The 21,286-nt window shown below is 41.1% G+C and overlaps 1 protein-coding gene across 1 annotated transcript in view; it reads left to right on the top strand.

Moving 5' to 3' along the window:
* The window catches only part of LOC146375793 (voltage-dependent N-type calcium channel subunit alpha-1B-like), a 285,946-nt gene that overhangs the window by 116,120 nt on the left and 148,540 nt on the right, over positions 1 to 21,286 (top strand). Inside the window, exon 19 of the mRNA XM_084946389.1 lies at positions 17,012 to 17,047. Within this exon, the coding sequence (XP_084802515.1) occupies positions 17,012 to 17,047 (36 nt within the window). The remainder of the gene's footprint in view (positions 1 to 17,011; positions 17,048 to 21,286) is intronic.

Genomic DNA, 21,286 nt, shown 5'->3' with positions numbered 1-21,286 from the left:
CAAACACACACATCCACACATGTGCAATAACACTAAGTGCAATAATCTTTTCTGTCATCGTTGTATTTTTACTCAGTTGTATATAGCATTTGTATTCTATTTTTATCTTATTGTATATTTATTTTATTTTATTCTACTGTATATAGTATTTTATTTTATTCTATTCTGTACAGTTGTGTACTGTATTTATTCTTATTGTATCCTAATTTTTGCCTCATAACTTTTGCACTGTCCACTTCATGCTGTGACAAAACAAATTTCCCACGTGTGGGACTAATAAAGGTTATCTTATCTTATCTTATCTTAAAACAAAACCTTGATGTGCAAGCCAAGGAAGACTCACAGTGTAGAATATGAAAGTTGCCGTTCTTCCAGTCCCACGTAGTACAGGACAGTAGACCGGCACTGGGATTCTATTGCGATTGGTAAGACGTTTATTTTGCTCCATGGTCCTTAGCAGGATAGCATAGGTAGCCTTCCAGTGGCAGTGCCAACTGCATAGATTATGCCATACGACAAGCTCACCTTCTATGGCATGTCATGACATCATGGGCATACTCCACCAAGCCAGGTGGGAGCTCCAAATGTTGGTACGTTGTGCTTGTCTGTTAGTCTGAGGATGAAACGCAGAAGGCAGGCCAACCTTGGCTCAGAGAGCAGAGCAGAATTCACACCAAACTTGAGATGTGAACTGGGACCTCTGGTATGCCCATTGAATTACCTTAGACTGAAATCAAAGCAGCACCGATCCGTCGTGGTGAAGAGGGAGCTGAGTGTAAAAGCGAAGCTCTCAATTTACCAGTCGATCTACGTCCCTACCCTCACCTATGGCCACGAGCTGTGGGTAGTGACCGAAAGAACGAGATCGCGGATACAAGCGGCAGAAATGAGCTTCCTCCGAAGGGTGGCTGGCCTCTCCCTTAGAGATAGGGTGAGAAGTTCGGCCATCCGGGAGGGGCTCAGAGTAGAGCCGCTGCTGCTCCACATCGAAAGGAGCCAGCTGAGGTGGTTCGGGCATCTGACAAGGATGCCCCCTGGGCGCCTCCTGGGTGAGGTGTTCCAGGCATGTCCCACCGGGAGGAGGCCCCGGGGCAGACCCAGGACACGCTGGAGAGATTATATCTCTCGGCTGGCCTGGGAACGCCTTGGTGTTCCCCCGGATAAGCTGGAGGAGGTGGCTGGGGAGAGGGAGGTCTGGGCCTCTTTGCTTAGGCTGCTGCCCCCGCGACCCGGCCTCAGATAAAGCGGATGAAGATGGATGGATGGATGAAATCAAAGCGAGCACATAGAGGCGACCAGGACGACTGTTGCCATGGTCTGGTTTTGTTTGCTGGGCTGATTCAATTTACCAGATAAGGGATCCAATCATTCAGAAAGCACGGACCATGGTTGATTTGTCAGGGGTTTTGTCAAAAGTGGAGAATTGCCAGGAAAGTGGTCTGATGTTTTGTGAGGAATGTCAGTAAGTTATGGTGAAGTTAAACTGAGTGGAAAACAGAGCCCACCTGACTTGCTCAGTATTAAGCCTTTATGCTGTCTGGAGGTATGCAAGGTTCATGTGGTCAGTCCACATGATGAATGTATGTCCTGACCCTTTCAATCAGCACCTCCATTCCTCTAGGGCGAGTTTGCTGGCCAGCAGTTCTTGATATCTAACATTATAATTCTGTTTAGCTGGGAAGAGAGAACAAGAGAAAAAGGCACAGGGATGCTTTTACCTTCTTTGTTTTGCAATAGGACAGCTTCCACACAGCAGTAGAACACATCCACCTCCACAATGAACTGTTGCGTGAGGTCAGGTTGAGACAAGATGGGGACAGATATGACGCGTTGCTTGAGAAGATCAAAGGCACATTGAGCCAATGGTGACCACTGGAACAGAAGATTGGGAGAGGCAAGTTGCATTAGTGGGAGGACTTGCTTACTGAAGTCACAGATGAACCAAAGAAAAACCAAAGCAACACAACTGCTTGTGATTCTTATTGATAGGCCAATCAATTACAGCTTGTACTTAATGGGGCCTGGTTTGAGGTCACCCCCACTTACATTGTGGAGAAACATTGTCAACATGAAACAAAGCTTTTTTCAGCACCCCAAAATATAATTTTATCCAATTAAAGGGATGCAAAGGGATGCCAAATGCTATCATTTTCCTGTAAAGCAAATTTACTTACAGGTATAAATAAAGTAACCTTGAATCCTTGGTCATCCCTGGTTACGTAATCATAATGATTACGTAACCAGGGATGACCAAGGACCAGAGGAGTAAGAAGGGCTTCAAACACATAGAAGCTCACATCTTCAGTGTGGTTGCCAGAGAGAGTAAGTGAGACAGTCTGAGTCTTGTGTGATATCAGGGAGGTCCTTTTCCATCAAGGGCCATGACTTAAAATACTTTACAGAGGGACATTATTGGGACATTGTTACTGCGGGGGAGAATAAGAGCCAGGAGCATTCTGGGAAAGTAAAATTTTCACCTGTGTTTGCGGACATGGTCATCAATTTTTACACATTGCAATGAGTAAATCCAACAAGAAAGACAGTTCTTTGGCAGCTAGTTCATGTTTCAAATAATCATTTAAACTGTGCTCCATGGAGGGCCTTCTACTACCAGCCCACTTCTTTAGTCAACATCGAAAAGTCTGTTGAGAAGTCGGGCACACTTAAATTTACTTGATGAGCAGCCAACATCGGGGTTAGACTCAAAAACATTCCGAAATTTAGGAATGAAATCTTCAAAAGAAAGAATGGGGCTTGCTTTTAGCACAGCCTGTGCCCATTTTAGCGCCTGGTCTTAAAATATCTCCACAAAAAAAGCAATCTTGGAACAATCTGACTCATATGCCCTTTTTTGTTTGAATACTAGCAAACTCTATGTGTAAGAAATCCAGCACATTTGCTAAACTCACCCGTGAACACCTTGGGAGTGGAGAGACAGTCAGTTCTCTGATCTGAGGAGGTGAGGGGATAGAGGCTGAAAATGGTGGATTAACCATACCTTTTTACTACCTTTTACCTCTGCGATTTCTTCAGCGACCATGGTTCGCCAATAATGTGGCGGAGAATTTGCTCATGCCAGTCCACTTCCTTTGAAGTGAAAGCACAGCTCACAAGAGTCAGCTCAGTCCATTTTTGTGGTTGTATTGTTCTGTCAGAGATGATTGGCAGGTCCAATAAAAACAGAGCCTTAGCCTCAGCAAGATGTGATGAATCTCGCCAACAAATATAAACATAAAAAACAAGCACAGAGAAACAAGAAGGAGAAACATTAAATAGAAATAGAAAAACAGACAGAGAACAAAACTTGGAGTAGACAGCCAAGTAGGATGGAGGCACCATGGCAGTCACAGTCAGAATGTTCTTTAATTAGATATATTAACATGCACTTAAATAACCAACAATTGCACCAGTTTCTTAAACTGTCATGTAAATAACAACCAGGATAGGGGATTGTAGAACCTTAATTAAAACCTAATTGATTCCCCTTCCTTTTTTGCACATTATCCTATATGTAGTTAGGAAATGTCAAGATGATCAAGAAAACCACCCATCTGAATAAAGTATAATTTTGCCAAACCTCCTCTAAGGGTTAGACTCTGTTAGTGTCAGTGGACCTCTGGCTTGAGAATTTGAATCTCAAGGTTGTCTCCAAAAGTTGATTCTGTTCATGTGGACGTAGCGTTTTCAGTGGGAGAAACATTTCGTCACTCATCGAAGTGACTTCTTCAGTCTCAGCTGACTGCAGGTTTCCCCAATCTTATAAACAGAACATTTGCATAATGACTGAAACCAGCCCACTGAAGGAACAATGGGCTGGGAGGTCAGTTCCTTCATCATTACTATGCAAATTCTCATAACCATTGATCAACAACCACTGATCAATTCACAGAGAGTTGGGGAATGGTTGCAATCACATCATTGTAAGATGGCGAATGCAGAAACGTTTCTCCCACTGAAAATGCTACGTCCAGATGAACAAAATCAACTTTTGGAGATTTGCTTACCTGGATGATTGAGCATGCATCAAGACGAAATCTCAAGGTTGTCTTATTTCTGCAACATCTCAGAAAAGAGAACCTAAAACACAGGATGCAACAGGCAGAGTAAAGGTTTGCTGCGTATATTCATGAGGTCTCATGGATATAGGCAGGGCACATTATAAATGTGCGATCCTAGAGCTGATGCCAAAATGCTCTGCCCATGTATTTATTCTGTTATACTAGGGCTGCCACAAACGATTATTTTGATAGTAGACTAGTCACCGATTAATTTTGCGATTAGTCGACTAATCAGATCATCATCCATTGGACGTAAAACTACAGCTTATTGCACCAGCAGCATCTGCTCTTATATAACTATCATTAGCTTACAGCTTTAAGTGTTTAAGGTGCTAACTAAAAATAAAGACAAGATGATAGTTTATTAAATTTTAATGAAATTTGCAGATTGTTTAGGTGAAGTTTAATAAACTCAGCCGTCTGCTCCTTGATATCTAACATATAACGGGACACCGGAGTAAATTCTGGAGCATCTCACACTTCTGATAATCAGCTGTCTGCCTGACGTTTATTCAGCTGTGTAAAAACTATAACTTTGATCTCAGCCAAACCGATTTACTCAGGAACAAATAAAATACTAAAAAAAGCCAAACAATAAAATATTTAAGTTATCTAAGTGACTTATATATGTTTAACCTGAGTAGCGAAAGACGGAGGTGGGTTTGAAGCCGGGAGTCCGGTGTTCTCACGACTCTAGTGAGCCTTGCCCCGGCTAGCTATCGAGCTAGTGGGTAACAGACGTCTCTGAAAACGTCGGAGCGGGGGGCGTGCCAAGATGGCGGAGTGAGTAGACGCTCTCTACCGAGTTCTGCACAGAAAGTTCGTGAACAACGGTAAAACCTCAACTTTATGCTGCTAACACTAACAACTCACTAAACAAGAGAAGATACAGCAACCATAGGGCAAGAAGCAGCAGAATGCCGAATCAGAAAGGAGCGAAAAGGGGACTGGAAAGTTCCAAGTCTAAGATAGCGCCTGAGAATGCTAACGAGGAGAGTGCTACGTCCAGCAACGTGCTAATGGATAGCTTCCATAACTACGCAGCTACTACGGTGGCACTCACGTTAGCCGAAGAAGAAATGGATGAGTTCCCACCTCTCCCTGTTACACCTCTCAAATCGCCAGCTCCGAAGAAGGTGATGTACGAACGCAGCAACTCTGACCCAGTTGATGTAAATGAGATAATTTCTCGTCTGTCGGCACTAATAAACACCAGGTCTGACTCCAGATTGAGGGTCTCAAAAAGACGATTGATTTTGTGTGCGCGGAAATGAAAGATATGAAAGGGAAAGTTTGCGACTTGGAAAAAAAAGTAACTAAAGAGGAAGGTCGAGTGGACAACTGCCAACAGAGAATATCTGAGTTGGAAAGATATTCCAGGAGGTGGAATCTCAGACTACATGGAGTCAAGGAGGCTGAGAAAGAAGACGTAAGGGGAAAGGTGACTGTGATATGCCAGTCTGTTCTGCCAGAACAAAATCGTAGGCTGCCTGACGTCATCGACACTGTACACCGACTCGGAGCCAAGCGACAAGGTAGCACCAGACCCAGAGGCATCATCGTGCAGTTCACCTCCCGAATCTACAGAGATGCTGTATGGAAAGCAGCCAAAACATCCTCCTACCTGCAGGACAATCATTTGAGGTTCGCTGAAGATCTGTCCAGGGAGGACAGAGAACGTCGTGACAAACTGTGGCCGATGATAGACAAAGCCCGTAAGGAGGGTAAGCCGGCTTATTTCGTGGGAGGCCGAGGATTCATCAGTGGATCAGAAGTTTTCCCTCCTTCATAGAGACGCTTATTCAGTCTCCGAAATGACATTTCTGTAAGCTTGTTTACATGGTGAACTTGATATTTTCACCCTCAGGTTAAAGTTTTATTTTGTGTTGAAGAGTGTGTTTATCTACAAAAAGCTATATTTAAACCATAGTAGATAGTTAAATACTGTATTTTTGTAAGCTTAGTCACTCAGGGTTTTTACTGTTCTACTACCTAAATTGTGCAGCACCCGGTCCCCTTATCCTATAGATCTATTCTTAGCTGTAGAAGTTTAGAACTTACTTTTTCTCTTTCTTTTTTCTAATAACTTTGTCTTTTTCATTTGTTTCTCTTAATACCAGGGGTTTAAGACAAACATGTAAACGCAAAGCTTTGTTTTTATTTGTCAAACAATTTAAAACAGATTTTTGCTTTTTCCAAGAGAGTCATTCCACACCTGCTGATACAAATTTTTGGAAATCACAATGGGGTAATGAAGTCTGGTTGTCCCATGGCTCTGAGCGTTCTGCTGGAGTTGCCACGCTTAAAAATTCTTTTTCTGGAGATGTGTTACACTCTGACTGTGACACCTTAGGACACTACCTCTGCTCAATAATCAGACACAATAACAGTACTTTCATTGCAGTAAATATATATGGTTACAATAATAAAACTGAAAATGATAAATTACTTGACTCCTTAGAAGAAAGAATTAATTTCTGGCTCTCCAAATACCCAAATTCAGTCCTCTTAATTGGTGGAGACTTTAACATTGCTTTAGACAATATGGTTGATAGGTGGCCTCCAGGGCAGCAGTCTTCATACAGTGCAAACTTAAAAAATTTTATGGGAAAATTTAATCTTGTGGATATTTGGAGAGAAAAATTTCCAGATGATAGACTCTTTACTTGGAACAATAGGACAGGATCCAGGCAATCACGTATTGACTTTTGGCTTGTTTCTGACTCTATTGATAAAGATAATATTACCATTAATATACTTGCCACCCCCCTCACTGATCATAGAGCAATTTACATCAACGTCCAAATGTTTACACTGGATAATATACCTCATAAATTCTCTTATTGGAAGTTAAATAATTCTTTACTAAAAGATAAAATGGTTAACATGCAGATTAATAAATTAATTGTTTAATTGTTGAAACTTGGATCCAAAATGGGATCCTATTGGTGGCTCAGCTGGTTAGTAAAGAGGGACAACTACTTACTTACGACGACTTTATTGCACTATATAATTTTCCAATCAGTGTTCAGGAATTCTCAATGGTGCTTGGTGCCATACCCTCAGGGACTTTAATGTTATATAAAAACACTTACAGCTCAATATCTACCTCAGTCACTCTCCCTGATCCAGCTGAGTCACCAATAGGAAAAATCTGCTTTTCACAGGAACTTGGTAACAGCAATAAGAGAATACGTAGTTTATTCCAAGAAGATATCGTCTCTCTCCCATATATAATATCTTATTGGAACCGATTTGTTCCAGATATCAAGTGGAAGACAGTCTGGATGGTCCCCCATAAATATTTGATTGTAAATAAGGTGAAAGAAGTCTCATTTAAAATTCTGCATAAATGTTATCCAGCCAGTCACTACATGGTAAAATTTAAAAGGGACATAAATACTAATTGTACTTTCTGTGGGGATCATCCAGAAACTGTGACACATCTTTTTTGGTACTGTTCTTTTACACAGAGATTCTGGAAGGAATTTAGCAGGTTTGTTATTGTCCATATTTTAAGGGAGTTTTCTTTACGATGGGAAAATGTTTTATTCTGTTTCTTTAAGTTCCCCAAGAAGTATGATAAATGTTTTTTTATGATAAATTTGTTAATACTTTAAGCTAAATTTTTTATCCATAAATGTAAGTTTACTAACAAAACACCATATTTCTGTCATTATTTTAAGGATGTGGAAATGTACATACAATCAATATCAGACTCCACCAACAAAAAGGCTCTCAAAACAATATATGTATGTGAATTTTTGCGTGTATTCATATAATTGTTACCTTTTTCTTTTACCCTTGGCTTTTTGTGTTCATGTTCTGTTGTTTTGTATACTTCATCTGTTCGTATGTTGTATACTCATTGTTTGTTAAATAAAGTTTAAAAAAAAAAAAAAAAAAAAAAGAAAACGTCGGAGCGCTTTTGAAAATATGTGGTGTCTTGATAAACTGAGCAGATATTTGAGGTTTACACAGCTACATTCTCGCCTGAAAATATGTTAAACGTTTATTTTGTGACCCAGAAAGAATAATGAGAGTAACATTAAAACTAACTAGCTGCCGCCATTGTTGGAAACTGAGCTGGGCTGCGCTATGAATTCTGGGACAGAGCTACTTCTTCTTCTTCGGGGTTTAACGGCAGCTGGCATCCTTGTACATGCAGTGCTGCCATCTTCTGTTTCAGTCCGTTATTACACTCTTAAATCCTACTACTTATTCCTGTGTCTTTTGTGATCTTACAAAGCTTCAAACGATGCGTCGACTATTAAATTAGTCGTCGACGATTTTGATAGTCGACGTAATCGTGACTAGTCGACTAATCGTGGCAGCCCTATGTTATACACAGCAACTTGACCTGATGAATGTCCAGAAAAAAAATGTCTTCTTTTCACATCACTAGTTACACTGAAATGCTTATGTTTTATTATCTCAGTTAACATGAGCCTGTTGGCCCATTTTTTTCTTGTTAAGTGTCAATTTTGTTTTGGATCCTCATTGGTCCTCATTTCATTCTCATTTGATAGGATACTAATAGACAGAGTAGACAGATAATAATTGAATGTTGTCTGGCTGTTTCTCTGACTTCATGCTATATGTTTTCCCCACGTTCCCCATTTTTTTTTGTGCATGTGCAGTTTTCTAACATGCAGTTGAAGTAACGTGCACTCTAGCAGCTCGTCCATCTGCAGCATTAGCTCACTGTGAGTTATTTTTACAACTTTGAAGTTCTGTCATTAACGTCCCCACATCCCTCTCCTGTTGACGTTAAACACTGTACTCTTATCAGGTAAACCTTTTTGTCATTCTGCCTTTGTGCCTAAAATGACATGGGGGCTCTTATCACTCCTACCTTGTGACAGAGTTGTATGTGTCAGTAAAATTACGTGTGTATTTTTTACTGATTTTACTTGTAATCGACAAGTGTCGTGAGTGACTGTCAGCTCTTAACTCTTTATTATCATCACCTTTTGCTGATTTCTTTTCAGTGTCTGCCCTACCTCTTCTGTACAGTTTAGATTTCCTGCTTAAACCATGTATGTGGATGTATAACTGCAGGTTTGACTCATTTTCCAAGCTGGTTATTTTATTGTTCAGTGTATGTTGGGGCATAGTGTAAAATGTAAAGGTACAGTGGTTTAGAAATAATTTAAACCTGATATTTAGTTATTGAATTTAAATAGTAGAAAGATAATAAATGACACGTATGAACAATGATAGCTTTTAATCACAACTTTTAAAATATCAAATTATCATGTAGTGGTTTGTTGTTGTTTTTGTTGTGAATATAATTCTGCAAGATTTAAGTGGGTGATTGCAGTCGAGATATTTAAGCACCTGAATTATTGTAATACAAAGTTATTTGTGTTTTGTCTTGCTAAATGAAGGGAGTTCTTCACAAAAATACATTTTATAGATGGTTGCTTGTGTTGCTCCAGCACCTGAATATGTTATTAATAGTACCTCTACAGATGTGCAAGATGCCCATGTCAGGTACACTGATGATGGGTACGCAAAGTTCAGACTTTTAAACAAAGTTGTAACAAGTTTATTTCAGTAATGAAATAAACTATGACAAAACTGATCATAGTCGATAAAGGAGAAGACTGACCAAAATAATGCAGTGTTAGTACAGGCTTCACACATTTGTTTTCTGGATTGGATTGATTTTAATGCAGGCACAATAATCCACAATGAGTCAGAGTCATTATGATGATTGCAAAGCAAATAGTTTCTTTATTTTATATGTAACCCCTTCATAAATCCAGTCGACTACAGCCCGTTCACCAATATAAGCAAACATATTAGACATACAAAAACACATAAAAACAACAACAAAAAAATCACTTTTCAACTGTTTTTCGTGCAGATCTCCATAAGTTGTGGTTGCATTTCTTCGGCATTTAGGTAGAGAGTACAAAGGGAATAACATTTTTAGGTGGTGGGTAATTTAAATTAAAACATTTTGAAGATACTTGCTGAAGATACAGCTGCTGTATTTCCCAGGGAGGGTGCAAGATATTGCCACTCAAAGATGGAGAAAGTTGTAAGAAAGACAGGGCAGGAGAGGAAGGTCAGGACAGTAGGTCATATTTAAAGTTAAGGACTGCTCAGTGCTATTCAGTGAAGTGGAAATTTAAAGCACATGTAATGTCCTTACTTGTTAAATCAGATATTTGATCTATATATGATGTGAAGGTTGTTACCTTTTTTTATTTTTTTGTATTGAAATGTTCTGCAAAACAAACTTAAGTATACTAACTTTGTCATTCAAAAGTTGCATGAAAATCCCCCGCAGTTTAGTGTAGGATAAACAGGTTAGGTTGCCCTGCTGTGGTGAATTTATAGTAAAGTACTTGGATGGTGTTCATGGACTGATCTTAGGGTTCCCCACCTCCTTTAACCATTGAATATAGTATTATTTTTTTCTGTTTAGGTGTGGAGGCAAAGCCAAAAAAAGTTTGTGTCCCCATGTTTGATCATGCTATATAAGTTAACTTTGCAAAAGAACAGCTGGTATTGTCCTTCAAACTGCTACTTTTTACTTTCTGTCTTTGAGTGCATTTTTGTACTTTTTGTACCTCTACTATCAACGTTTTGTCAGCAATCAAGAGGACCTGTTATCCTGGCCTTATATTAACTTAGACAGAACTTAGAATGCAGATACTGTAAGTCTGAACAGCTGAAAGACACAAGTGTGTTCATTACCCATTCCCAGACTATGAAACCATGGCCATTATGGCAGAAATTGAAAGCAGATATTTGTGGCTGATAGTGATTTTTATCAGTAGTCAATAGTTAGTTCTGACTAAACAGATATTCTGTTATTCCACACAGTTTGCTCAGCTGTGATTTGCACTCTGCTGCAATTACATCAAACTGTTTTGAGAATAGAAGCGTGAATCAGAGCTGCTGTTTTATCTTCTAAATTATCTTAAGCATCTTTTCTGCATTGTTTTCATATTTGTTGCATAGTGGATAACATATAGTATGCCAGTGTTGCTCTGCTTAGCCAATATTGACTTACTGACACATTCTTGTTGAAAATAACAGTTTGGCCAATAATTGATGTCCATACCCTTTTTTGTTTGTTTTGTTTTTCTCAATGGCCACTAACATCAGTGGATATCATTTTCTTATTGGCAAGTGGCAGTAAACAAGGAAAATGTTGGCCGATGTCTGCCCAGTGAGCGGGTGCCTCCCTGCTTATAAGAGTGAAACAATTTAGGTTTCTTTACAGTTACACTTTACAATTAGGTAAACGATTTATGATTAGTTACCAAGGAACAAATGAAAAATGAATGAGAAACTAACTGTTACAGTTAGTGAGAAGACGTTAAAGAGAGAAGACGTTAAAGATATTTAACCAGCTTAAAAAACTAAAGGCAGATGTTGTTTTAGTACAAGAGACTCATAGGTGTTTTAAGTTAATTTGTAGCTGTGACAGGTCTGAGTTTTCTAATGTTTTCTCAGCCTGCTATAACTCTAGACCAGGGTTCGGCAACCCTAGGCACGCGTGCCACAGTTGGCACGCAAAGGGTTAACTGATGGCATGGCCATAGCTGGACTGGCCATCGGGCATACCGGGCATTTGCTCGGTGGCCCGATGATTTTTTTTTAAAGAAAAAATTTTGTAACGGTATAAACAATCAAAGGTGTTGGATTGGCCAGATGCTGGCCTGTGTGTAAAAATAACTCAGTTGTTTGGTGGTGGCATCGCGGAGCTTCCACAGATTCTGTAAAATTAACAAGTGGTGGAGGCCAGCACGTGGATGAGGGAGATCGGAGGCAGGACGAGGAGAGACCCGAGGCGGCTGCCGGTCCGAGCGTCAGGTGAACTGAACTTCAGGTAAGAAGTTATGACCTGCAGTCTATCTGGGTCAGATATAAACCAAGTTTAGGTGAAGTTTATTTTCGTTGTGCTGACTTTTTACAGTCAGTTACAATAACTCGTACTGCGTACTAGCTAGCATGACGGAGTTTCTATACAGCTGGGTGGGTGCTATGATGTTACTGATGTTGAACTTTATTTAATTCATAAGGTTAGTTAGTAGAGCTGCCAACCATCCCGTAAAAAGACTGAATCGTCCCGCATTCAGAGAAATTATTACGCGTTTCGTGTTGAGCTGAGAGGGGACGCAGTTTGTCCCGGACTTCAGCTAGATTGAAAAAAGACACAAAGGTGGAGTTATTCTTTGTCTTTGCTGCACAGCTGCCTCTTCTTCTCTCATTCCCCCCCGTTGCTACTTCAATCATGAAACTGATCAATGATCAGCTGATCGGCTTTTCTCTCTTGTTTGTTTATCGCCCACTTTGCGCCAGAAAGAGAAAACTGCCGGATGTCGCACTAAATAACAGCAGCACGTTTAAGCTTGATCAGCTGTTGTTAGAATTTATTTAATATTCATTTCTAGTATCAGCTGAGGTTTGCTGGGGCCACAGCTGGTCATGATATCGGTTTGGTTATCTGGTGAGAGGGAAACAAGAAGATGAAACCAGGAGATGTCCTTACTGAATCATCAGAGCTGAACAGGTGATGGAGAAACAGGTTTACCTTTTAGGTGACATGAATGAGTTGAAGGGAAGTTATGAACTGTTTCTGAGAGACAAAAAACACCAATATCATTTTCTGTCAGCTACTTAGCTGACAGCTGGTAACTGTGCAGGGGCGGGTCTAGCAAAGTTTTGCCAGGGAGCCAGGTGGGGCATTAACAGGGAAAGGGGGGCACAAAGAAATACTTTCTTATTTTCATTTAAAATGTCTGGCTGTTATTAAATAATTATCTGAAGCTTACAACCAAAGTTTTTAGCTGATGTAAAATGTATAGAAATCATACATATACCAATAAGACAGTGTACATCACTGTCACAATCGCGTTTGTTTTCATTCAAAGGCTTTATGGCTTTAATACCTGGTGGGCCGGTCTGTAGTCAAAATGCCCGGGCTGTTTTTTTGTCCCAGTTCAGCCCTGGGCATGACACGCAGTGAATTAATCTGAGAAGGTGCATCAAAAAATAAATGGCCGCGCCAGCGGTGCACATCGCAAATCAGCTCGCATTAGTTGTGCCTCTTCTTAATGACGGTATCTTAACTAACAACCCCAAGTACCAGATTCAACTTGTAATTGGCTAAAAATAACTTAGCCTACTGGTAAGAGGGGCGTTGTTAGCTTTCCACATTCCGACACTTCAAAAGCTTCAGGAGCTGTCCGCTCAGCGCAGCATCAGCACCATGGAAATACACGGATACATCCGTAGACTCGAGACACAATGCATTTTTGGGACTTTCAGGTGTATGGACCAATGTTTTATTTTCTGATCAAACCAGAAATCTTTAATGAGCAGCTAGATTTGTCTTGCATTAACTGGCTGAGTTAACGGCAGTTAATGCAACATTGAAGCAGCTGGAATCCACAGCTGTGCGTGTTCATGGAGCTTGCATTTTCACCTGCTGGACATCACTACCTGACAAGTTTAACTGTCTTCAGAACATTGCAGAGGCCTTATTGACAGTATTTGGCTCTACATATCTGTGTGAGCAGATTTTCTCTCACATGAGTGTCCTCAGGTAGCCGTCTGAATGCTGGACACTCGGAGACCTGTGTCTCTGAGTGGGAGACCAGAGATCATATTAACATGTGTGTCTCTGTATTAACAGACATGCCATATTGGCTTAGTTTATTTTTCTTGTCATTCTTGTGAGGAGACCATAAATAGCATTTGTATTTTCTGTTATACAGTCCATTTGCTGTTATGGAGTTACATAACAGCAAAGGGACAAGAACTCTCAGGCTACGTCCACACGTACACGGGTATTTTTGAAAACAGAGATTTTCCGTTTTCGTTTTAAAAAATAATCCCGTCCACACGTAAAGGCAGAAATGAAGGAAAACGCTGCTAGGAACATGCCAAAGCAACAGGTGGCGATATATTCCTAACCGTGCAGAAATGTTGGTCAATCAGAAGTCTAGAAGCCTCGGTGGGAAAAAGTAAACAAAGCTGGGGCATAGAAGCAGAACCGAGTCGTATGTGTGGAGGGACAGTAACTGTGTGTGTATATGTAAGCATTTAAACACTGCAGAGAGTACAAGTAACAGTAACAGTATTGTAGAAATTCATTTCACCGAAACAATAACGTGGCGCACAGTGTGACGTCAAAAAATGCGCACACCTTTGACGCTGCGTTTTCTGTGTTTTTCTCGTCCACACGTAAATGCAAAAACTGAGTTTTCAAAAATATCCACCCTGGACGGAGTTTTTAAAAATCTCAGTTTTCAGTGACCAAAAACGCTGTTTACGTGTGGACGAAAGGTGCAAACGCATAGAAAAATCTGCGTTTTCAAAAATACCCGGGTACATGTGGACGCAGCCTCAGGCTCTCTGTGAGCAATTTCTTAATCATTTTAGTGGAAAAGTTTTATTACTGAAGGCTTCACACTCTCACTCTCTTGTGCTTTAGGATGCATGTCCACCTTTTCTCACTTTGAGCTGTTATCACTCCTCACTCTTAAGGGAATAATTGAACAACTGAGAAACTCAAATTCTGTGCACAATATCCTTCCATCCCGAAGGTTTTGAGGAAATTGGGCCTTGCATCTTATTCTTAATGAATTTATCATTGTTTGTGGGCTGTGTCCCGACTGCCTTTAAACATGCGGCAGTGCACCCCGTTCTTAAAAAAAGTAATTTCGATCAGAAAGACCCTGCCAATTATAGGCCAATCTCGAAGCTTCCGTTTTTATCAAAAAATTTTAGAGAAAGCCGTCTTTCTCCAAATACAGGCTTACTTAGTTGCAAATAATATCACTGACAAATACCAGTCTGGCTTTAAGCCACACCATAGCACTGAAACGGCACTGCTAAGAGTCTATAATGATCTTCTTGTATTTGCTGACTCTGGTCGCCCTACCGTTTTAGTTTCATTGGATCTGTCTTCAGCCTTTGGCATGGCTGATCATAATATACTCTTGAGGAGGCTAGAGCATGTTGTAGGCATCAAGGGTTCTGCCCTTAACTGGTTTAATTCTTACCTCACAGATGGCTCCTTCTCTGTTGTGATGGGAGGATACTCTTCCTCTGTTGCCCCTCTCTGCTGTGGTGTGCCCCAGGGGTCTGTATGGGCCCTTTATTATTCTCTTTGTATATGCTACCCTTGGGCTCCATATTTGAAAAATACAATATTTCTTATCACTTTTACGCTGATGACATTCAAATCTATTGTCAACTGACTGATGATTTGTCAGCATCACTGAACTCCCTGTACGATTGCCTGAGAGAGGTTAAAGATTGGCTGTCAGAAAATTCTCTCATTTTAAATGAGAGAAAAACTGAAGTTGTGGTGTTCGACAGCCATATTCCTCGAGACCAGCTTGTTGCCCTGCTGGGGCCCCTAGCTAACTCTCTCTCTGATTCTATGCGTAACCTGGGTGTCTATTTGGATAGCTCCTTTAAGCTCAATAAGCAAGTATCATCTGTAGTTAAATCTGTTTTTTTTTCAACTGCGCCAGATTTCTAAAGCTAAGCATTATATACCACACAGGGACCTGGAAAAACTTATCCACGCTTTTGTGACCTCCGGGTTAGATTATTGTAATTCTCTCTACTGTGGTCTCCAAGCCTTCTCTCTTCGAAGGCTGCAACTTGTTCAGAATGCTGCGGCTCGCCTTCTTACTGGAACTAGAAAATTTGACCCTATTACTCTGGCTCTTGTTGATCTACACTGGTTACCAATCAAATATCGCATTGAGTTTAAAATCTTGCTACTCACTTTTAAAATCCTGAATAACATTGCGCCCAGCTACCTCACTGACCTCCTCAATTTGTACACTCCTTGTCGTGCATTAAGATCATCAGGTCAATTACTCCAGGCCCAACCTAAGTTTAGACTGAAGACCAGAGGCGATCGTGCCTTTGCTTCAGCTGCACCCAACCTTTGAAATAGCCTCCCTGCTTCTATTCGAGCCTTGGACTCTATCCAATCCTTTAAATCAAGATTAAAAGCATATTTATTTGACTTTGCTTTCCTGACCAGTTAATACCCTTTTAAATCTTTTACATTTTAAACTTTTAAATCTTTTATTAAATTTATTATTTTTTATTAATTTTACTGCTGTTTTTGTCTTCTTAGCAGATTTTGTATTTATCTAACTCTCCTGGTCTGTTAGTGCCTCTATCCTGTCTGTGCTAGTGCCCAATTTGTACCCTGTTATTGACTTATGTTGACTCTCCATATTACTGTGAAGCACTTTGGTGTGCCTTCGGGTTTTTAAATGTGCTATATAAATAAAATTGTATTGTATTGTATTGTATTGTTATGGATAAAAAGTGTCTTTTTTTGTTTCAAAATAGCTGATAACTATTTGCTGATAGCTGCAAACATCTGCGAACAAATATAATTCTATAAAGTGGTTCTATATAGTGTGTAACTGTTAATATAGAGCGTTATTAAATTTATTGCTAATGCAATCATATGGCACACTGACCTCTGAGGAAATTTTAAATGGCACTCGCCATCAGAAAGGTTGCCTACCCCTGCTCTAGACAAAGGGGAGTAGCAATTTTAACACAATAAAATATTATTTCACAGTACTCAACACAGTTATAGGACCAGAGGGTAGATTTCTAATCATTATATTATCTATACTATAGCATTATGGTCTAACAAAAAGCTATGTGTTGTAAGTATATATGGCCCAAATGTTGATGACTTCTAATTCTTCCAAGTTTTTTTGTGCACTCTCTGAACACCTAAATTGCTCACTTGTTCGCTTGCTCACTTTCAGGAAAAACATTCTCCTTGTACAATTTAGTGTCTTTGATCTACATGTTCCTCCTCCTATGAGTTTCCCTAAAGCTAATTTGCCTTCTCTGTGCTTTTGCCTTTTCTGTCCATTTGAAATTCCTTCTCTCCCTCTGTGTATTTCAATGTTGCTCCCTTTATGTGTTTGTAGGAGTTATGTCTGCACCCCAGTCCATCACTACCTGAGGTAAAAACCCAGTTGTCTGTGAACAAGGTGGATGACAGTGCCAGTTACATGCATACATGATCATAGTGTCATCATTGACATTCTGAAAGCAAGAATACTTAAGTAAAACAGCTGCCCTGCATTCTCATCATACATACTATGTTGCAGGCTTTCTGTTCATCCAACAAGTCCAGTTCCATGTTTTCCATCCACCTCTTAACAGGAGTGTAGTGCAATGTGTTGAGCACAAGGAATACACTTGCAGGATGATGGCATCTTAAAAACCTGGGATAAAGTTTGTCCTTAACTGTGCTATGATCAGATTGGCTTCCTGACATTAATGACACTGAAATATATAATTTCCCATTATTAAAATCTAAATGGTTCAGTGTAGGTCATACACTTTGAACAGTGTATGCTTCCGGCCATTTCAAAGTCGCGTATTAAACACAAATTGACAAAAAATCATAGGATGTCAAAGCATGGTAATGTAGCCATGCTTGGCCTGTTGAGGCATATTCATGAATGAGCTGTCTCCACAGTATACTGTGATAAATTTAGCTTGTTGTTGAAAGCTCCATTGCACCTTGGTCATACAGTAAATTATTTTGCATGTAGGTACTCTGTGTGCCATGATGTAAACTAGAGTCAGTGTTGGGGAGTAACGAAATACATGTTACGTATTTAAAATACAAAATATGAGTAACTGTATGCCATTACAGTTACTGTTTTAAATTGTAATATTCAGAATATAGTTACTATTCTGCCCTCACTAGGGTGTGAAGCTGGTTTCTAGCTTGGCAGATAGCTAACAGGTCCACAATAAACATCCAGGAGTCAGCGGATAGGTTTTAGATGTTTACTGTAGAAGCACTGTAAAACTGGTATGGAAACAAAAATAAAATATTACATTTCTGCTGTAATTGCATTTTCTTTACAACATCAAGCATTAAGCCATGAATTACAATGTATATAACACATAAACACGAGCATATCTAGACCCCTTCACTGTTTATTAGGCCCACGCATTTAGCTATTAGCTTAATGCTAACATTACATAGGAAATCCCATAGACGGGCTAACGTGTTAGCATCGCGGCCGTTTTTCCTCACAAAAGAAAGTTTCTCACACAAAACTCTAAACTGCTACACAAAACTAACGCTGGAAAGCTTACAAAATAGATAGCAACTACTTACAGGCATGTGCTCTCTCAGGCTCAGCAAGAAAAAGCAAACGAACAGTGGAACAGACAACAGTTTGGCTGTTTTTCCCTGGTGAGGTACTACGGCAAGTCGGCTGGTACAAAAAACACACACCCAAATTATCATGCCTGCCTTAAAGGGGCAGCACACTCCCTGCCTGGTATAGAGTACTATACCACTATGTCCCTCTTAGTAACAACACAACTTCAGTGGTGGGTCTCGAATACACCCTGGGGGTGCCTCCTTGAACAACTCTCCCCTCCACTTTCCGGACCCTGCTGTTTTGACCCGGAAAGGTATTTACCGCAAGTCCTGTGGGCCATTGATTTCGTTTAACCTCTTTGTCCTTTAGGAGCACAACATCTCCAACTTGCAGGCTGGCTTGTTCTGCTTGCCATTTCCTTCTCGGCTGGAGTGTCATCAGGTACTCTTGACGCCATCTTTTCCAGAAGGAATCCACAAGGCTTTGAATTTGCTTCCACTGACTTTGGTAGAGATCCTTGAGGTCAATGTCTTCCAAAGGAGCAGACACAGAGTCCACCTTTTGTGTTAAAAGCATAGCAGGGGTGAGTATGGTTGGGATGTCTGGATTGGAAGACACAGGGACTATTGGCCGGGCATTCATGATGGCTGCGACCTCTGCCATCAGCGTGGTGAGCACTTTGTGTGAAATACTAGGGGAATGCATCTTGAGCAACATACTATCCAAAATGCGGCGAGTCATCCCTATCATTTTTTCCCAAACCAACTTGGGTGAAAGGAGGAGATTGGGTCAACCAATCAGCAGGTAAGTTGGACATTTTTTGTTTTTCCAGACTTCCTCTTGCTCGAGTGCCTTCAGTGAGTCTCTCCAAGACATCCACTGTGCCACTTTTTCAGCAGGTATTGGGGTGTCCCAATCGCAATGCTCAGTGCATAGCTCTCTGACTATAGCCTTGCCCTGGACTACAATAGGAGCTGCAAACCCCAACGGGTCGAATATGCTGTTAACTGTGGAGGAAATACCTCTACGGGTAAAGGGCTTCTCCTCCTGGGAGACAAGAAAGATAAAGCTGTCGGTTTGAAGGTGCCAGTTGAGACCTAAGCTTCTCTGCATAGGCAACGGATCCACACCTAGCTCTAGGTCTTTCAGCTCTTTAGCACGTTCCTCAGGTGGAAACGCCTCCACTACTACGTCGTGGTTGGAGGCTATCTTATATAGCCGTATGTTGGAATCAGCCAACATCTCCTTGGTTTCCTTCAGGACTCGGATGGCGTTGTCATTGGTGGGGAAGGAAGCAAGACCACTGTCCACGTAGAAGTTCTTTAGAACAAACTGTTTTGCCTCTGCACTGTGATCTTCCTGTCCTTGCAGAGCTGCTCTTCTCAAGCCGTATATGCCAACAGCGGGAGAGGGGCTGTTGCCGAATACATGCATGGTCATCCTATACTCCGTGATGCGCTTGGTGGGGTCATTGTCCTCGAACCAGAGGAAATGTAAGAAGTCTTGGTGATCATGGCGGACTTTGAAGCAATAGAACATCTGTTCTATGTCTGCTGCCACTGCTACAGGTTCCTTGCGGAAGCGGATGAGGACTCCTAAAAGTGAATTATTCAAGTCAGGGCCACTCAGCAGGATGTCATTCAGTGAGACACCATCATGCTTAGTGCTGGAGTCAAGCACTGCCCGTACTTGACCTGGTTTGCGCGGATGATAAACTCCGAAGATTGGCAAATACCAGCACTCTTGTTCACCAGTGGGTGGTGGTACTGGTTCAGCATGACCTGCCTCAAAGATCTTCTGCATGAAGGCAATCATGTGTTCTTTCATGTCTGGCTTCTTCTCCAGCATGTGCCGTAATGTCAAAAGACTCTTGACTGCTTGGGCTCGGTTGTTAGGGAGTTTGCGCCTTGGTTACCTGAAGGGTAGTGGTGCCACCCAACTATTCAAGTCGTCCATGAAGACCTCGTTGTCCATTATTTCCAGAAAGACTTTGTCTTCCACAGACATAGCAGGCTTGTTGTCGTGTGGCGTTTGCTGGAAGACCCCTTTACCAAGGCTGTCTTTCCCATCAAACAGGATTTCGGATGCGTTAGCTCCTGGAAACTGACGATGCTGCTCTGGAGTGTCAAGCTTCTCTTTGATAAGTAGACTGTTAGTGCAAGGGTCGAACAGAGATGTACGACCGTTACTCAGCACGTTGCACCGATAGACGTTTACAAACTCTTGTTTGTGGGCTTTTCCGAGACAAACCTCTCCCACAATCACCTATTCCAAGTCGAGATGCTGGGCGTAGGGGGCATCGTGGGGTCCATTGTATCACTCTTGTGTGCCTGTGGTACATCTCGACCGAGCAAGATCAGGATGCTTGCTGATGGATCTATAGCCGGGATTTTATCCACAACCCGCTTGAAATGTGGATAATGTCTGACGATCTCAGGTGTGGGGATTTCAGACTTATCATCAGGGAGCATGTCACATTCGATTAAGGTGGGGAGTAGTCTTACCATCTAATGACTCCATGATGAAATTGTTGGCTCGGCGCCCTGTTGTTTCAATAACTCCTGAGCAGGTCTTCAAGGTGTATGCTGCCGTGCCCTCTGTAACTCCAAAGAACTCAAAAAACTCTGTTCTTGCCAAGGACTTATTACTCTGCTCGTCGAGAACAATGTATGCCTTAACAGCTTTCTCCCTCTGGCCAGCTGGATAAACTCTGACAAGACAGATTTTGGAGCACGACTTTGTTCTGACGGTAGTCCCACAAATGTCTGTGCATTTTGCTGTGACAGCTTGAGGAGCTTCTTCTCCTTGCTCCCCGCCTTGCCCTCTTGTGGTTACAGGAGTCTCTGATATCCAGGGGACCGGCCCTGGGTGTAGCGCAGTAAGGTGGTTCTCACTCTTGCACTCTCTGCACTGAACGTTTTTGTGGCAGTCTTTCGCTGGATGAGTGAATGAAGCGCAGCACTTAAAGCAAATATTATTCTCTTTAAGATAAGCTTTCCTTTCATCCAAAGATTTACTCTTAAACCCACGACAGTTACTTTGTTGAAATAAATAGATTACAGGGCGTTTTTTTCC

The sequence above is a fragment of the Perissodus microlepis genome, chromosome 12, assembly GCF_051167445.1.
Source record: "Perissodus microlepis isolate ML-2025 ecotype Zambia chromosome 12, ASM5116744v1, whole genome shotgun sequence".
NCBI classification, from domain to species: domain Eukaryota; kingdom Metazoa; phylum Chordata; class Actinopteri; order Cichliformes; family Cichlidae; genus Perissodus; species Perissodus microlepis.
This window is presented reverse-complemented; position numbering and strand designations above follow the sequence as displayed.